The 18,210-nt window shown below is 41.1% G+C and overlaps 2 protein-coding genes across 7 annotated transcripts in view; one reads left to right on the top strand and one right to left on the bottom strand.

Moving 5' to 3' along the window:
* Window positions 1-18,210, top strand: part of LOC136864094 (transmembrane ascorbate-dependent reductase CYB561) — a 403,629-nt gene that overhangs the window by 38,155 nt on the left and 347,264 nt on the right. The window lies entirely within an intron of this gene.
* The window catches only part of Fer3 (48 related 3), a 128,097-nt gene continuing 125,680 nt past the window's right edge, over window positions 15,794-18,210 (bottom strand). Inside the window, exon 3 of the mRNA XM_068225984.1 lies at window positions 15,794-16,504. Coding sequence (XP_068082085.1) covers window positions 16,144-16,504 — 361 coding nt within the window. The 3' untranslated portion in view covers window positions 15,794-16,143. The remainder of the gene's footprint in view (window positions 16,505-18,210) is intronic.

The following is an 18,210-nucleotide window of genomic DNA, read 5'->3' as shown; positions in this document are numbered from 1 at the left end:
AATCCAATGTAGTTGGGGGGGGGGGTGAAAAATCGAAAAATTAATTGAATTAATTTTATGAGGATACTTACGGTACATCTAATAAAAACTAAAGTTGTTACAGACATAAAAATTGATATTTGGATCTCCTTTGAAAACAAAGAAAAAAGCGTTTTTGGGCGAAATCAATTTGGGGGGCGGGGTGAAAAGGAGTTGAATTCCTTTTATGTGGACACATATCTCAAAAACTGAAGATGTTAGACTCGTGATAATTGGTATTTAGAAGATCCTTTACTATTTTTTTGTTATTTGTTTTACGTCGCACCGACACAGATAGGTCTTATGGCGGCGATGGGATAGGAAAGGCCTAGGAATGGGAAGGAAGCGGCCGTGGCCTTAATTAATGTACATCCCCAGCATTTGCCTGGTGTGAAAATGGGAAGCCACGTAAAAACATCTTCAGGGCTGCCGACAGTGGGGTTCGAACCCACTATCTCCCGGATGCAAGCTCACAGCTGCGCGCTCCTAACCTCACGGCCAACTCGCCCGGTCCTTTACTATTAAAGAGACAAGTATTTTTAACGAGAAATTCACTTAAGAGGCGGGGGGGGGTGAATGGAAGTGAAAAAGGTGAATTCTTTTTATGGGGATACTTATATCTCAGAGCTGAAGGTAACAGACGTGAACATTGGTATTTGGAATCTCCTTTAAACATAAGGAAACACGCCTTCTTTTCTTGGGGGGGGGGGGGGGGTAAATCAACTTAGCTGCAGTGGAGTGAAAAAGGAGTTGAGACCAATTGATTTTACTGTTCATAACGTACTTATTCTGATCATAAACTGATCATTTTTAATATTTCCTGGGTTCGTTTCCAAGAACCTCCTTTTCCTTTGGAGTACATAAAGTTAGATTACAGTAGATTCTCCTGGCATAAAAGTAAAAATTTAAACATTTGAAATAAACGATATGAATGATATTGACCGTGCAATTGTTCAGCTCTATAATAAGGTCAATAATTCGCGGATTTATATCATTCATGTCACCAGAAATCTCGCGCACTTGCCTACGCGCGACGATGGTGCTGGTCACTTTGTCAGCAATGACAATGGCAGAGGATGTAATTTACGGCCAAGTAGCGGTCTTGCATCTTGCTGTGGGTTCCAGACCATCAATAATAATAATAATAATAATAATAATAATAATAATAATAATAATGTTCTGGACCGTCGTCAAAATGTGCGGACCGCGGTGGAAACGGGTTCTGGCCGGGTAATGACAACGATTGAAGTCCGGCCGCGGGTTCAGTACCGCCAAGGCACCCAAGACGACACCACGCCGGATCTCCTCAAGGATTTGATCCCTATTAACATGCTTATAGAAAAATATGGCAAAGATTTAGGGACCCAACTGGCCGGGTGGAATACCTGGACCTAGCCCGGGAAATACGGAATCGATTGCTGGAAAGAAAGATTGAAAATGGGAGGATCTTTGCCGTAATCTCTCAGGAAACGAGTCAGATTACGAATTTTGGCGGATTCTCTCAGAAAACGAGTTAGATCGCGAATTTCGGCGAATTATATATAAAACGTTAAGCATTCAATTATAAATTTCATTATAATACCGTACCGAAGCACGGGTATCTTGCTAGTCTACCTATAAATGAATATTTGCTGCAATGTGTCCTCTTAAACTCTTTATCTTCTTATTAAGATCCTTCCTAACTTTAAAAGTTCCACTCAAGCTTGTCCGTATATTAATGTCATTCCACGCAATACAGCTCGACTCCTTACGCCCAAGTCTTCCCAGCTCAAATTTTGCAACACTTTCGTGACACTACTCTTTTGTCGGAAATCACTCGGAGCAAATCGTGCTGCGTTCCTTTGGATCTTTCGCAGTTCTGGCATCAAGTAATTCTGGTTTAGGTCCCATACCCCGGCACCATATTCTAATTGGCGGGGGGGGTCTTACCGGAGACGTGTACGCCTTCTCCTTTGCATCCTCACTACAATCGTAAATACTATCATAACCATATGAAGAGATTTGTAACCTTCATTTACAACCTCGTTAATGTGATTACACCATTGAAGATATTTCCTTCACCGAGCGAGTTAGCCGTGCGGTTAGGGGCGCGAAGCTATGAGCTTGCATTCACGATGTGGGACGTAAAAACAAAAACATCAGTTGAATTAGAGATGACTGTCTAGAAGCGTGTAGCGCGTTCCCTTTTGCCCTGATAATGGTACTGATGTGGCGTGACAAAGACTCCACAAAATATCAAAGGCATTAGGGAGCCATACTGATCTATGACCAACGCACAACTTCCCATAATGCACAAAGATTGGTCGGCGCAGGGTCCAGGGCGCAGAGATCCCTGTAGATAGCATGTCGGATAGCCTACTCTCAATGGGATTGAAATCGGGTGACCCTCAGGTCTAGGCAGGCATCCTCATCTGCGGAGTGTTCATTGGACCAATCGACACCCCCTGTGGGTGGGGAACGCAGATGAAGAATGCACCCACTGTATCACCTGCCTGTCGTAAGAGGCGACTAAAAAGGGCGACCACCGAGCTCGATAGCTGCAGTCGCTTAAGTGCGGCCAGTATCCACTAATCGGGAGATAGTGGGTTCTAGCCCCACTGTCGGCAGCCCTGAAGATGGTTTTCCGTGGTTTCCCATTTTCACACCAGGCAAATGCCGGGGCTGTACCTTAATTAAGGCCACGGCCGCTTCTTTCCAATTCCTAGGCCTTTCGTATCCCATCGTCGCCGTAAGACATATGTGTCGGTGCGACGTAAAGCAAATAGCAAAAAAAAAGGGGGGGGGGGACGACCAAGGGATGATGGATTTTGAACCATGAGCTTACCTGTGATTAGTACCATCACGCGAGGAACACCATGAGTCGACTTTACCTGCGGTTGGTACCACTACGTGAGGAACACCGTGGCACCGTGTGTGTGTGATTAGTATCATCTTGGATGGATCACTGTGGGTTTACAGTACCCGTCTACGTTGCCTGTGGTTAATAGCACTATGTGAGGAACACCACGGGTCTGGGCTGCATCTGTGATTAGTACCACTATGTGAGGAAGACCATGAGTTTGTGTTGTGTATGAGTGGTGCCATTATGTAAAGAACACCATAGGTCTGGGTTACATGTGAGTAGTACATTACCTTTGATTAGTACCAGTATGTGAGGAACGCCAGGGTCAATCAGTCAGTACCGATCTGCATTTAGGGCAGTCGCCCAGGTGGCAGATTCCCTATCTGTTGTTTTCCTAGCCTTTTCTTAAATGATTTCAAAGAGATTGAAAATTTATTGAACATCCCCCTTGGTAAGTTATTCCAATCGCTAACTCCCCTTCCTATAAATGGATATTTGCCCCAATTTGTCCTCTTGAATTTCAACTTTATCTTCATATTGTGATCTTTCCTACTTTCAAAGGCGCCACTCAAACTTATTCGTGTATTCGGGAGATAGTAGGTTCGAACCCCACTGTCGGCAGCCCTGAAGATGGTTTTCCATGGTTTCCCATTTTCACACCAGGCAAATGCTGGGGCTGTACCTTAATTAAGGCCACGGCCGCTTCCTTCCAACTCCTACCTCTTTCCTGCCCCATCGTCGCCATAAGACATATCCGTGTCGGTGCGACGTAAAGCTACTAGCAAAAAAAAAAAAAACTTATTCGTCTACCAATGTCATTCCACGCCATCTCTCCGCTGACAGCTCGGAACATACCACTTATTCCCAACAATTATAATAAGAAGTATTTCTTATCCACCTATTCAATACAAATCACATTTGCATACCTACCAACTTTTACGGTTTGTCCGTAAAATTTACGAAAATTGCTGCATTTTACGGTTTTACGGATGGACGGTGTCATTTTACGACTTCCCGGACAAAAATTTGAAACGTTAACATTAGATAATCGCTCCACTTCAGTACAATCGATTGTTTGCGTGGGTCGAAGCACGCTCGGTCTTGGCAAGCCCGACTACAATATATCGTAGTCTGTCTTGGTCCAAGGCAAGTCCACGATAGTCGATAACCCATTCTTTGATATGATTGGTATTTTTAATCGTGTGATGTTTGTGTTTTTGTTGGAATTGAATTTAAAGCCGGGATAACAGTACTTCCGTGTGAATCTTAGGTGTCGACAGGCTCTGCTCCGCAAATTCTTTGTTCCGCTCCGTTCGTTGGATTGTGAAGTGAAATTTCTGAGAATTATAGGCTGCTCTTTCCCTTTTCTTAATCATTTTTATACAAACTATTATGATGCTCCGTTCGCTTGTGATTTAACCTGTATTATTTGACCACGTGATTGTTGGTCTTTGGTGGCCTTTTGAGGTTATGACATATTTTGATGAGGGGTTCGAGGTTTTGTGTTATAACTTCGTGCTTCGCAGTTTCTTGTATTCCTTAGACTAATTACACTCGTTCCAATGACTGGGTATACCGCTATTAGCGAAGCCCCTTAAATGACAAAGAAGAAGAACAATTACATTCGTTCCACGTGTGTATCTTTTTACCATGTGCACATTCTTCATTCACGAGGTTGACGTCGTGTTCATTTAATCTTTTTAAGGCTTTGTGTGTTTTGCCATGTTTTAAAGAAGTGTTTTACTGCCTTGAGTGTTTGTTATAATTTTATGTGACGTTCAGTGATTCAGGTTCCTTTCGATGTTTGAATGGGTCTAGAGACTTTTTTCTCGGACATTTTCATACGCTATATTTCTATTATAGATTATCATGAATAAATCCAACAAGAAACAGTACTTCCAGACATTTAAAGAATCATATTCTGTTAATTTTCCGTGCATACTAAAATCAAGAAAGGGAGAAAAAAATTGCCTTTTGTACGGTATGTGGGTGTGATATTAATATTGCACATGGTGAAAAAAAAAACGATTTAAGTAACCATGTGAAGTGCGGTAAACACGTAAGTTACGTTAAATCGAAGGAAGACAACAGGAAAATCAACACCTTTTATTCCAAGTCTGGAAACGTTGACAGTGACTTAATTAGGGCTGAGTGTCTGTTTACTTCCTTTTTGTTGGAACACAATATGCCTTTAAGTGCGGCTGATCATGCTGGTGCTTTATTTAAGATGATGTTTCCCATATCAGAAGTTACAAAAAAAATACAGTTGTGGTCGCACAAAAACGGCATGCATTGTAAATAAAATGGAAAAAATTGCATCATCTGAAGTTGTTAAGTGCCTTCAGAATGGACCATTTTCTTTGGCAACAGATGGAAGCAATGATACGAATGCCAAGTTGTATCCTGTTGTTGTTACATTCTACGATATTCCGCGGGAAAAAGTAGTGAGCACTGTGGTATCCATACCAGCGTTAGAGGGGGCCTCAACAGGGCGAAACATAGGTAACCTGATGTTATCGCAGCTGAATTCTCATAACATACCAATTGAAAACTGTGTGGCTTTCTGCTCCGACAATGCTCCTGTTATGATAGGACACAAAAATGGGGTTTCAGCAGTTCTGAGGGAAGTTCAACCAGGTATTGCCGTCATAGGTTGCATTTGCCACCTGATTAATCTTCTTGATTGTTATTTTCATCTACAAATCATTGGCCTATGATGTAAGTAGATGTGATTTGCAGTGTGTATTATATTTTTTCTTGCCTGTGTTACGTTAAACAAGTTTTATTGTGTAAAGCCTTTTTCGATTATCACATACCTGCTTAATTTATCAAGGATGCCCTGTTATGTATGCACCAAACTAATATTCACCACGCCTGCTGCTGTTTAACATGGATTTCTTCTTGATTGTTATTTCATCTACAAATCATTGGCCTATGATTTAAGTAGATTTAATTTCATTAAAATATTCTGTTTAAAGCATGAATTATTGCATTTTGTAGCCCAGAAGTATTAATATTTTCGTCAAGCCGGGGTATGTCGAAAATCCTTAGATTTTTCGTCGCGCGTGAGTTTTACTGATAGTCCTTTTCAAAAGTTGGCAGGTATGCCTTTGTGGTGTTTACTCTTTCATACAATTAATTTCTCATAAGGGACATGTTTCGCTCTTATAAAGAGCATCTTCAGCCTTAAAATCAATCTTAAAATGATGGTCTTGTACAGTCGTAAACATATCAAAAGTTAATAGCCAGTATTGGAATTACAGTAGTCTAAAAACCAAATTATATTGCATCTAAAAAACAACAAAGACATGATAACAAGAACTATTAAAATTATCAATATGTCAGTTTAAAACTTTGTGTCTGAAACTATTATTGAATCTTCGTCTTAAGAACAGTAGTAAATGTCTTTCATAAAAGAGCACCCAGGTGAACACCAATCGTACGGAAAAACGAAAATAAAATGCAACTTATGTGACGTGGTGTTTCCAGAATGTGTGTTAAAATAGAGTGCCCACAAGTTGAAATGTGAGAACACAATAATCCATATTGCTTTAAACGTAACAGATAGGACGTAGAATATGAGCAGGAGTCAAATGTGGGCTCTTGTTGAAAATGCTGATCAACTTGTTTACAAATGTAGGTAGGAAGTTATGTTACGCAAATTTGCGAGGTATAGAACGTCGTGCTTGACCTCCGGCCAATTTATACAGATAGTGGGATTTGTTATTATTAAGATGATAGGTATGTCCTGGTGATTCGGAGTTGGTAACTTGTCTGCCACTATCTGTATAAATTGGCCGGAGGTCAAGCACGACGTTCTATACCTCGCAGATTTGCGTTACATAACTTACTACCTACATTTGTAAACAAGTTGATGAGCATTTTCAACAAGAGCCCACATTTGACTCCTGCTCATATTCTACGTCCTGTCTGTTACGTTTAAAGCAATATGGATTATTGTGTTCTAACATTTCAACTCGTGGGCACTCTATTTTAACAAGCATTCTGGACACACCACGTCACATAAGTTGCATTTATTTTCGTTTTTCTGTAAGATTGGTGTTTACCTTGGTGCTCTTTTATGAAAGGCATTTACTACTGTTCTTACGAATATTCAATAATAGTTTCAGACACAAAGTTTTAAATTGACATAGTGATAATTTTAATTGTTTTGTTATCACGTCTTTAAGAAGAGCTTTTATGTTGTTTTTAGATGCAAAGTAATTTGGTTTTTAGACTACTGTAATTTTAATATTGACTATTAACTTTTAATATGTTTACGACTGTTCAAGACCATCATTTTAAGATTGATTTTAAGGCTGAAGATGCTCTTTATAAGAGCGAAACATGTCCCTTATGAGAAATTAATTGTATGAAAGTGTGAAACCAAAAAGGTGATTTGTATTGAGTAGGTGGATAAGGAAAACTTCTTATTATAATTGTTGTGAATAACATCATTCAGTACGGAGTAACCATGAGAATAATGACATACCACTTAGTCGAGCAGCTCGTCTTCTTTCTCCTAGTTCTTCCCAGCCCATACTTTGCAACATTTTTGTAACGCTACTCTTTTGTTGGAAATCACCCATGACAAATTGAGGTGATTTTCTTTGGATTTTTTCCCAGTTCTTGAATCAAGTAATCCTGGTGAGTGTCCCATACACTGAAACCATACTATAGTTGGGATCTTACCAGAGACATATGCCCTTTGCTTTACATCCTTACTACAACCCCTAAACACCCTCATAATCATGTGCAGAGATCTGTACCCTTTATTGACAATCCCATTTATGCGGTTACCCCAATGAAGATCTTTCCTTATATTAACACCTAGATACTTACAATGATCCCCAAAAGGAACTTTCACCCCATCAACGCAGTAACTAAAACTGAGAGGACTTTTCCTATTTCTGAAACTCACAACCTGACTTTTAACCCCGTGTATCAACATAACATTGCCTGCTGTCCATCTCACAACATTATCAAGGTCACGTTGCAGTTGCTCACAATCTTGTAACTTATTTATTACTCTATACAGAATAACATCATCTGCAAAAAGCCTTACTTCTGATTCCACTTCTTTACTCATATTATTTATATATATATAAGAAAACATAAAGGTCCAATAATACTGCCTTGAGGAATTCCCCTCTTTAATTATTACAGCATCAGATAAAGCTTTGTTACTCTAATTCTCTGAGATCTATTTTCTAGAAGTATTGCCACCCATTCAGTCACTATTTTCTCTAGTCCTATTGCACTCATTTTTGCCAGTAGTCTCCCATGATCCACCCTATCAAATGCGTTAGACAGGTCAATCGCGACACAGTCCATTTGACCTCCTGAATCCAAGATATCTGCTATATCTTGCTGGAATTCTACAAGTTGAGCTTCAGTGGAATAACCTTTCCTAAAACCGAACTGACTTCTATCGAACCAGTTATTAATTTCGCAAACATGTCTGATGTAATCATAAATAATGCCTTCCCAAAGCTTACATGCAACACATGTCAAACTTACTGGCCTGTAATTTTCGGTTGTATGTCTATCACCCTTTCCTTTATACACAGGGGCTGCTATACCAATTCCAATTCCAAGTAATCAAAGGAGTACTTCAGATATCGTCCCCACTCTGGCAAACTAGCGAAACTGACAAACTAAGGAATCTGTAGTTCTGAAGTTCAGGTCTAGATTTTGTTATTTATATATTGTCTACCCTCTCACAAAGTCTCACATCTGCAGCTCATTCTCTATGCCTAACACATGAAACCAATAATTAAATATAAAAATTGATTTGACATGAGTAATCACAACTTCTTTCAGCTCTCCTAACCTTTTGACAATTTGCAGATTCGTTAGTTTGCCAGAGCAGGGACGATATGGTTCTATATCCCAACCCATTGTCTTTAGTACATCCCCAGAAATCTTATCAATTCCAGCCGATTTCCTAGTTTTCAACTTTTGTATCTTTAGCGCTAGTTTCCTCCTCTCTGGACATTATCCTTGTAACCAACAACCTTTACATACTGCTGACTGAATACTTCTGCCTTTTGAGGATCCTCACATACACACTCCCCTTGTTCATTAATGATTCCTGGAATGTCCTTCCTGGAACCTCTTTCTGCCTTAAAGTACGTATATATACCCTTCCACTTTTCACTAAAATTTGTATGACTGCCAATTATGCTTGCCATCATGTTATCCTTAGCTGCCTTCTTTGCTACATTCAATTTCCTAGTAAGTTTCTTCAATTTCTCCTTACCTCCACAGCCATTCCCAATTCTCATTTATTTCCTATTTATTTCCAAGCGTTCTACTTACCAGCGATTAGTACCATTATGGGGGGTCGGTGACCTAGATTTTGGACCCCTTTAGACAACAAGCATCATCGATTTACGATTTTGCTATGGAAGCAGTCCGTTGTTCAGTGTATACCATTGTTTTAAGTTATTTCATGGGAAAGTGGGGCATTGCGGGTCGGATCCACTGTTTGTTTTAAGTTCATAATCATTGTTCATCGTCGTCTTTCTGAATTCAAGTCAGTTGATGGATTTTGGAGTTATTTTCAGTATTATGAGTTGGATCCGCTGATGGTTTTAGATTCATATTCATTCATTCATTCATTCTTCATCATGTTTTGCCGGGCTGAGTGGCTCAGACAGTTGAGGCACTGGCCTTCTGACCCCAAATTAGCAGGTTCGATCCTGGCTTAGTCCGGTGGTATTTGAAGGTGCTCAAATACATCAACCTCGTGTCAGTTGATTTACTAGCACGTAAAAGAATATTTCAAGGACAACATTCCAGCACCTCTGCGTCTCCGAAAACCATCAGAAGTAGTTAGTGGGACATAGAGACAAAATTATTATTTATCATCATGTTTTGAATTCTGGTCAGTGGATGAATTTTGGAATTTTAATTGTCATTACATTTCGTCTCATCTCTTACCATTAGGGACCGATGACATAGAAGTTAGGTCCCTTTAAACAACAACAACAACATCATCGTCATCAGGACCAATCGGCCACAATGCGTTATCTTGCTACAGGGTGCTGACAGCGAACAAATCGGTGGACATGATCACGATCGGATAGCAGTTTACTGTAAATTTCGCAGGTGAGGGACGTTGGCAGATAACCAGTGGCGTGGGGTGAACATATTCATTACCCCCAGCTGCAAAATGTTTTTTTTAAATATAAACAATCGTAGCCCCACTACACTCTCTAAAGTCAACATTATAATTTTATAAGGCTGCATTTTTCGTCGAAAGGTCTACCTGAGAAAGTACCTTCAAAAATATTTTCAACCACACGCTCTCACATTCTTCCAAATTGACATTCACAGCAGTGACGACACCATCATAACTTAATCTATAGCAGATTTTAAACAATGTACTTACAGTTTCATCCGGTGACGCTTCGTGTTAGTACAGTCATGATTTTCACAAAAGTACACTGGGACTAACTATTTGTTTTTTACTTAAAAAGCCTAATCTAAACTAATCAGCAAAATGTAAGTGGTATTTTACCGTCGTTGACGTTTTTATAGTTTCACTCGCATCCTGAGTGTACGTGCATCAACGACAAACGAGGGAAAATGTTTAGGGAAAATATTTGTCACGACGTATAACACACGTTATATTAATGAAGAATGCCACAGAACTCGCAAACCTCCACCTATAATCCAAGAGGAACACTGCAAAAACTCACTGTATACCACCATCACAGACAACCACTCGCGCTTAACTCTGTGTTAATGCTGGGTAACCTAAATATTTTTCTGCGGCTATCGGAACACATCCTCTACACGTGTCATCAAGGAATTGCTCCAAGAAACTGTATACATGCCGAAACCCAAGACTAAAATATATTCTTCTGTATTACAATTGATTTCATAAACTGGCTCTATTTTTGTTAGCAAGAACATATGCAAGTGGCTATACTGTTAAGGTGTGATTTTTCTTGCAATCTCTAGTGTGTGGCGCTGAAGACTTCGAGTGTTAACTATTAAAACTAACACCCCTTATCTAAGCTAGCTGGCCTGTCGCCGTACATAGCCGTCGGGGGAGGGGCCACAGCTTTGCCGCGAGGAAGCTTCAAGTGCATGCGTCACCCAAGCGACCTTAAATTTCGCTGGGGTAGCTCTGTATCGCGCCGACAAGGAAACCCAGCTCGCTGGAGAAGCTGAACGGCGGTAATGCGAGCGGATTGTCGAGACAGCTGTACTTGGCTTGGCTTAGATGTTCGCAATTTTTTAAATTATTAAAAAACGTTCTAAGGAATAATTAGAAAATATTAATACAAAGTTCTTTACCTCAGCAGGGCTGGGGTAGATGGGATTCAATGCACGCAACTGGCCAGATACACAGACGGACATAAAGTGTTCGCACAGACGCCCATTGACCTATTACTCAATATAAAATAGGCACGGTAACAAACTGCGTACGTTGTTCGGTTTATCATGAATTGCATCGATACATTATGCATTCATACGCTAAAATAGGCACAGTAAAATCTTGATCATACATGAAGAGCTGAGGAAAATAAGGCCAGGCAGTGGAGGTACGCCTGGACAGAAGTCTACACACACCTATGAAAGTTATCAACAAAACCGAGAAGTACGTATCAGTTCTGACTTGAACATTGAGGAGTGAACACAGTTACGAGCCTTGTTTACATTAGAAGTGGGTTCTGGTGATTCACGGTGGAATGGGGAAAAATTAAGAAATACAATTTAAGAAAGAAAAATAATAGTAACTCTGCATGAAGAAGGCAAACCATACGCTGAAATTGGACAAATCATTAAACGAAGCAGATAACACAGTGTGCAGCATCATTAAGAAGTACAAAACTTCAAAAACATTGATAAATAAAGAGAGAAGTGGACATCCCCGTAAGCTCACTCTGAGAGAAGAGAAGACTGTAATTAGGACAGTGCAAAAGACGCCAAAATATAACCTTGCGAAATTGTAGCAGAACTTCAGGAGTACCACGGTAAACAGGTACATCCTAAGACAATTCTTTCAACTGTTCATACACGAAGTCCCAGGAGGAAGCCATTTATTAGCCCAGTAAAGAAGAAGAAGATATTGGCATTTGCTCAAGAGCACATAATGAAGGATGACGACCTCTGGAAAAAAAATCAGATGAAAGCAAATTTAACCATTTTTGCAATGATGGAAGAATGTCGGTGTGGAGGTAAATGAACACAGAGTTTGAAACAGCCAATCTCTAGGCTACAGTCAAACACGGTGTGGTGGTGTAGCCTATGGCGGCGCCAGGTGTTGGATACCAGTATGTTTATTTTGATATTTTGATAAACAGTTTACGACATAGTGCCCAAAAGCTGGGTGGGTCTACAGGCTGATTACTACTATCAGCAGGACAACGACCCGAAGCATACTACTAATAATGTTCGTAATTGGATTGTTCGAAATACAACTCACACCCTGAAAACGCCTCCCCAGACCCCCGACCTTAATCCCATTGAACATTTACGGGATGAACTCCAACGGCGAGTTAGAAAACACTACATATCCAGCAAAAACCACCTGAAAGAATTGTTCTACATGAACGGAATTCTATTGGTGAAGAAATCACAAGAAAATTAGTAGCTTCAATGCCTAAGAGATTAAGGAGTGTTATTCGCAACAAGGGAATTCACACAAGTTACTGAACTGTACACAAATGGTGAGGAACGTGTAGTTTAAGTTGTTGTGGGAACATATATGTCCACCCATAAAAAGACTAGAATTAAGGCCATGGCTGCTTCATTTCCACTCCTAGCTCCTTCCTGTCCCGTCGTCGCCATAAGACCTGTTGTGTCGGTGCGACGTAAAGCTACTTGCAAAAGGAATACTAGAATATATTTATTTCACTTTTTGGCAAAGTAGTTCTTTAAAGTTTGTGTATTCTGTAACTAAATATACAGTTGTAAACGACATACATTTCGTCGAACACTGAAAATGAAAAATTTCGACGAATTGCGGTTTAGATATGGTTATACTTTGGTTTCATTTTACATATTTTTAATAATATTACATATTTTACATATATGCCGTTGCTCGCGAGACCTATTGTTTACAGTGCACAATGTATTCTGGTATGGACTAGAGCAGGTTTTTTTTTTTTTTTTTTTTTTTAACTTTCATTGAGCTCTCTGTCCTATCTTTGCCTTTGACAACATGAAAGTGACTGAGGTATGAGCGATACTCGTAATGCCATTCCTTATGCAGACAATTCCTGCTATGAATCGTGTGAAAATATGGCTCATAGGGTCGGTTGGTGCATGCATTTCAGTGGGCTTGGCAGACTGATATTAATAGCAACTTCTGGCTCGGTGAGGAAATCAACGGGGAACAACACTCCTCATTCCCTAGTACGCCTCTTCAATGATGCGTTGGCCATCTCCGACGGTTAATGGTGGAGCTGTTGAGGATCCAACCAGCCTTCGGGCTGATGACTGAAAAAACATACATTTTACATAACCCGTAATGTAACATTCTTGTACATTTAAACAGTATTAACTGTATTTAGTAACGCTTATTTATTTCATTTTGAGGACATGAGAGCAACAGGAAATTAGCTTCAACAAAAAATTGTGTAAAATACCGGTACTCCGCGATTTACAGTGCAGCCCGTCTGGTGCCCTTGATCGCTAAGGAGTTGGATCCGTTGATTATTGTAAATTAATATTCATTCATTCATGTTTTGAATTCTGGTCAGTGGATGCATTTTGGAATTTGAATTGTCTCTTCTCGTACTATTAGGGGTCTGTCACCAAGGTTAGCCGGTTCGAGTCCCTTTGGTCGAAGAAATGTTGGCCTGCAAGTTACGAGAGTAGCAGAGGTAGTAGTATAAAATTTATAATCACTAGATTGCGTGCCAGAAGCTTGGAATTGCTTCGAAACTTCTCCGCAGTGCTCATATGTAGTGAGGGCATGTGGTGCTGTTTATAGTTGTCCGTACGTTGGATGGGAACGTTAAGCCTTGAGGAGACCCCTTGGTGTTATTCTACAGGAGAAGGCTATGTGTCGACAACGGAATTTGCCCTCTCCCTATCTAGTCATCTCACATTCCGACATGCAGGTCGCATACGGGCGTCAAATATCCTCGGACACTCCCGGCTTTAAAAAGCAAATAACCGGGCGAGTTGGCCGTGCGCGTAGAGGCGCGCGGCTGTGAGCTTGCATCCGGGAGATAGTAGGTTCGAATCCCACTGTCGGCAGCCCTGAAGATGGTTTTCCGTGGTTTCCCATTTTCACACCAGGCAAATGCTGGGGCTGTACCTTAATTAAGGCCACGGCCGCTTCCTTCCAACTCCTAGGCCTTTCCTATCCCATCGTCGCCATAAGACCTATCTGTGTCGGTGCGACGTAAAGCCCCTAGCAAAAAAAAAAAGCAAATAAAATAAAAATAATAAACTCTACCTGCTGCTACGTTCATTAAATATTTCATCGCCTTACCTTTTCATTTCATGGACAGAATAATTCCACATACCCCTCTGATGAAGTAGTTCCATAAGTTCGTCAGCAAATGGCACTAGTGGTCTCAAGTCGCGCGTTTGTGAGAAGTCAAAACGCTGACGGTACAGAAACGGAAGTTACGTCGAAATTTGCATTCTTATGGTTTACGAACTTAAGGTGAAAATGCGGTGTTCTACAGTACAAGAAGTCCAAAGCATCATAGACTTAGGGCCTGTACTACGACTGTCAGATAAACAACCATATACGTAGGCTGCATATTTGCAAACTAGATTTTAAATCTTTTCTTGCGTACTACCAAGGGATTTTAACGCTCTTAACACTAATCAGAGGGAAAAATCTGAAGGGATCCCACATTTCGAAAAGTGGAGTTGTGGGCCAAAGAAAGACAAAGGCCACGAAGTTCGTGAAAATGAAAGACTCCCAAGGCGTCGATTGCTCTAATACCGTCAGAAAGGAACAAGAGTTGATCAAGGGAGGTCGGATACGACACAAAAAGTGAAGAGTCTGGCACAAGTAAGTGGAAAGAATGCCAGGACTCAGCTAAGGGCCCCGTGATCGCCAACCCACGCTCCCATCTGCTTGTTGTTTTAAGGGGCCTAACATCGAAGGTCATCGGCCCAATTCTTTTTAACAGTCTGTGGGGGCCCCCTTCAGTCGCCTCTTACGACAGGGAGGGGATACCGTGGATGAATTCCACCGTCCCCATAAAATGGTTCAAGTCGACATCTGTAAGTTGTATTAATTGAGTCGACAGTGAAAAAATATGGCTTCCTTCTCAACAAACTACAATATGTTATCTTCTCCCTAGCTTCGCCTGTATTTAGTTGATTGTAGGCCTACTTAATGGCCTGCCTTCAGCAATGAATAAATATATTTAACAAATTTTGATTGATAAACCCCAGCCATGAAAAACTTCATACACAAACATCAGGCAGTAAGTATGTTGGACTGGCGGCTTAGATTTTGGTGCTAACAACGTAGGATGCTGTATTTTTCTGACATACAATGGCATACAATCTCAGCTCAGTATGAAGAAATGTTTATAAAGGTAGAATTGGAATAAATGCACAAAAACTGATAAAGAGAAACAGGAAATAAAATTTAAAGAATTCTTGTCGACAACACACATGCACAACGTCTGCTGTTGGTTATTTGTGCATCACTAGTTTTGGCTAGCGAAACAAGACTGTGCAGACGATATAAAACTAAACCGCATAAACTTCACCGAAAAGTAACCATACGACGAAAACAGTGCACTGTACATAAATTTGTCTTTGTTTCAACGTGCACACTTGCCTCTTTCGTGACACTGTGCATCTTTATACATGAGAAGTAGTACAAAAGTTTCCACAAAGCGTCTCGTCCCGAAATGGGATTTGTTCGTATTAGTGTGAATCCCAAGCAATTTTGTCTCGCATCTCAAGATCACAGTAACAGTATAGTTCATGAAATGCGTGAAGAATGCTGTCAACGCAGAATAACGTAGCTCTTCATAGTGATCCAACAGAACCAGTGTGTGTGTCTCTGTGCTGTTTTCGGCATTTGCAAACATAATTGGAAGACTGAAGATGAAATTATTCATAGAGAAACGTTTATATCCTTGGAGTGCTGTACATACGTTTTCACTTTCCTTCGAGATGTACTCAACAGGTGATTACGTTAAGAACATCCAGCTTACACTTGCTGCCACTAAATGTGACCAAAATTCCTTCTCTCTAGTATTATAAAATGGCATAGCTGCACAAAAATGCAAAGTTATAACCCCGAGCTTATACCATGTCCTTTCTCTCGATTTCGTGAACTATGACTGCATCAAGGAATAAGGAATGTAGTCCCGCTGCGTAGAGACCTGGAAGAGCGGTGAGGGCCCCCTCACACCGTCAGCCACGCACGTCTTGTTGCCGCCAGTAAGGAGCTCGTTCATGAACGAAATGTAAGTGATGGCTAGGCGCAGAGTCTCAATCCTGGACAGACGCTTCTCATACGCGAACGTCGGCACCTTCCTGCGTAGTTTGTCAAAAGCCTCGTTGAGGTTGAACATTCGCCGGCGCTCCCTGATGTTGGCGGCTCTTCGCTGTGCCATGGTGGCGACTCGGCGTCTGGGCTTCTTATGGTGACCACCTCCCCCAGACTGCGGGGAGCTGTTGCTGTGTGGGCCGAAACTACAACAAGAGAAACATATATTAATGTCGTTTACAGATGTTCCTTAAGAATAGTAAGAAATTATACAGTTGTTTAAGTGGATGACTGTTCTAGAGTTGTGATTTCTTTAGCCCCCGCGTGCGCGCAGACCTCACACAATGTCTCTAAAATATTTCTTATTTAATGCGCCTTTTGGTACTCCCCTTGAAGAATGCTTGCAAAATAATGACTCAACACTTCACTTATGAAGTTGGCCTACCGGTATGTTATTAGTTCCACCTAAATCCAAGAGATGGTAGCGGCAAACAGTGTGGTAGCCTCTTGAGCTATTATTAATTTACATGCGTTACACATACAAAGATAAGTTATTGAAGTAAATACGTCGAGTTAAAGAAAAAGTGCGTTGTAATATTAGGGAAGTTTTCTTGCCAATTTTACTTCTTTTTATTGCGCATACAATATACATCCGGTATTTTCCCTAAAAATATAGAGACCTCGTATGAGGCCCGAACAGTTTAAAAAGTGAACCAGTATTGTTTTTAGAAGATGTGATGCATTTTATACGCTTTTTATGAAGAAATACGAAAAAATACATTTCGCTTCGAAATGAAAATGCGTGCATGTGAGGATTAAAGACTAATGATCTCCAGAGTCCTGCAGTGAGGCCCACTGCGCAGCACTAGCAAACCCGCGGACTCCAGCAGCCCAGCCCGTGCAGTGTCGTACTCTTACGATGCGGCCGCTTACAGGCCCACAGCACTGGTCCCATACAGCCCACCGCAGTCCCCCGCACTGGGCGGACTGAGTAGTCTACCTTGACTACTTCCTAGCAATAACGCGTACGCCGTGTACAACGAAATGTTTACTTCACACTTCTATTCGGATCATACGCTATACAAAGGGCACTAGGAAAGTTTTGCAATGTGAGTGAACGCTTTAGACTTTTTCAAAATAATTTCCACCACACTCAGTACACTTCTCCATACGTCGAAACCAGTCACTGAACCAACTCGGCCATTTTGCTTCGGTTACATTTTCACACTCTTGATCCCATGCTGCCAGAAGCTCCTCGTCGAATGTAAAACGCCGCCCTTTCAGCTTCATCTTCACTTCTGGGAAGAGTGCGAAGTCACATGGGGCAAAATCGGGACTGTATGGAGGGTGATCAAGCACAGTCAACCCTGATCTGGCAAGAAAATCCATTGTTACATTAGCACGATGTGCTGGAGCATTGTCGTGATGCAAGAGCCAAGTGTTGAGCCGTGACCTTGGACAGAGCTGCTTGAGAGCCTGGATGACCTGAGGCAGACAAGTCTCACTGTACTACTTCGTAGTAACTGTCCTTTATGTTTCTAGCACAACCCGAGTCAGGATGCCCCGTTCAGTGAAGAATACTGCAATCATCCTTTTCTTCACTGACATTGACTATCGCGCAGTCACAGAAGTACCCTCATCGTCAAACAGCCGCACCTTGTTCTGGGATTTTGTTGGGACATCGTAATAATAAAGCCAAGTTTCGACACCTGTAACGATGCTATTGACGTTACGCGAAGTCCCATTTCCAAACTGTATTTTTCGGCACCATTTCACTCGATGTGCCCTTTGTTCCTCTGAAAGTGAATGAGGCACGCAAAGGGGACAAACCTTTCTAAAATGGAGATGGTCGTGTAGAATTGAATGAATAGCTGGTGCAAAGATGTGGAGGGTCTCTTCTACCTACCGATAT

Source organism: Anabrus simplex, chromosome 2 (assembly GCF_040414725.1).
Source record: "Anabrus simplex isolate iqAnaSimp1 chromosome 2, ASM4041472v1, whole genome shotgun sequence".
NCBI classification, from domain to species: Eukaryota; Metazoa; Arthropoda; class Insecta; order Orthoptera; family Tettigoniidae; genus Anabrus; species Anabrus simplex.
This window is presented reverse-complemented; position numbering and strand designations above follow the sequence as displayed.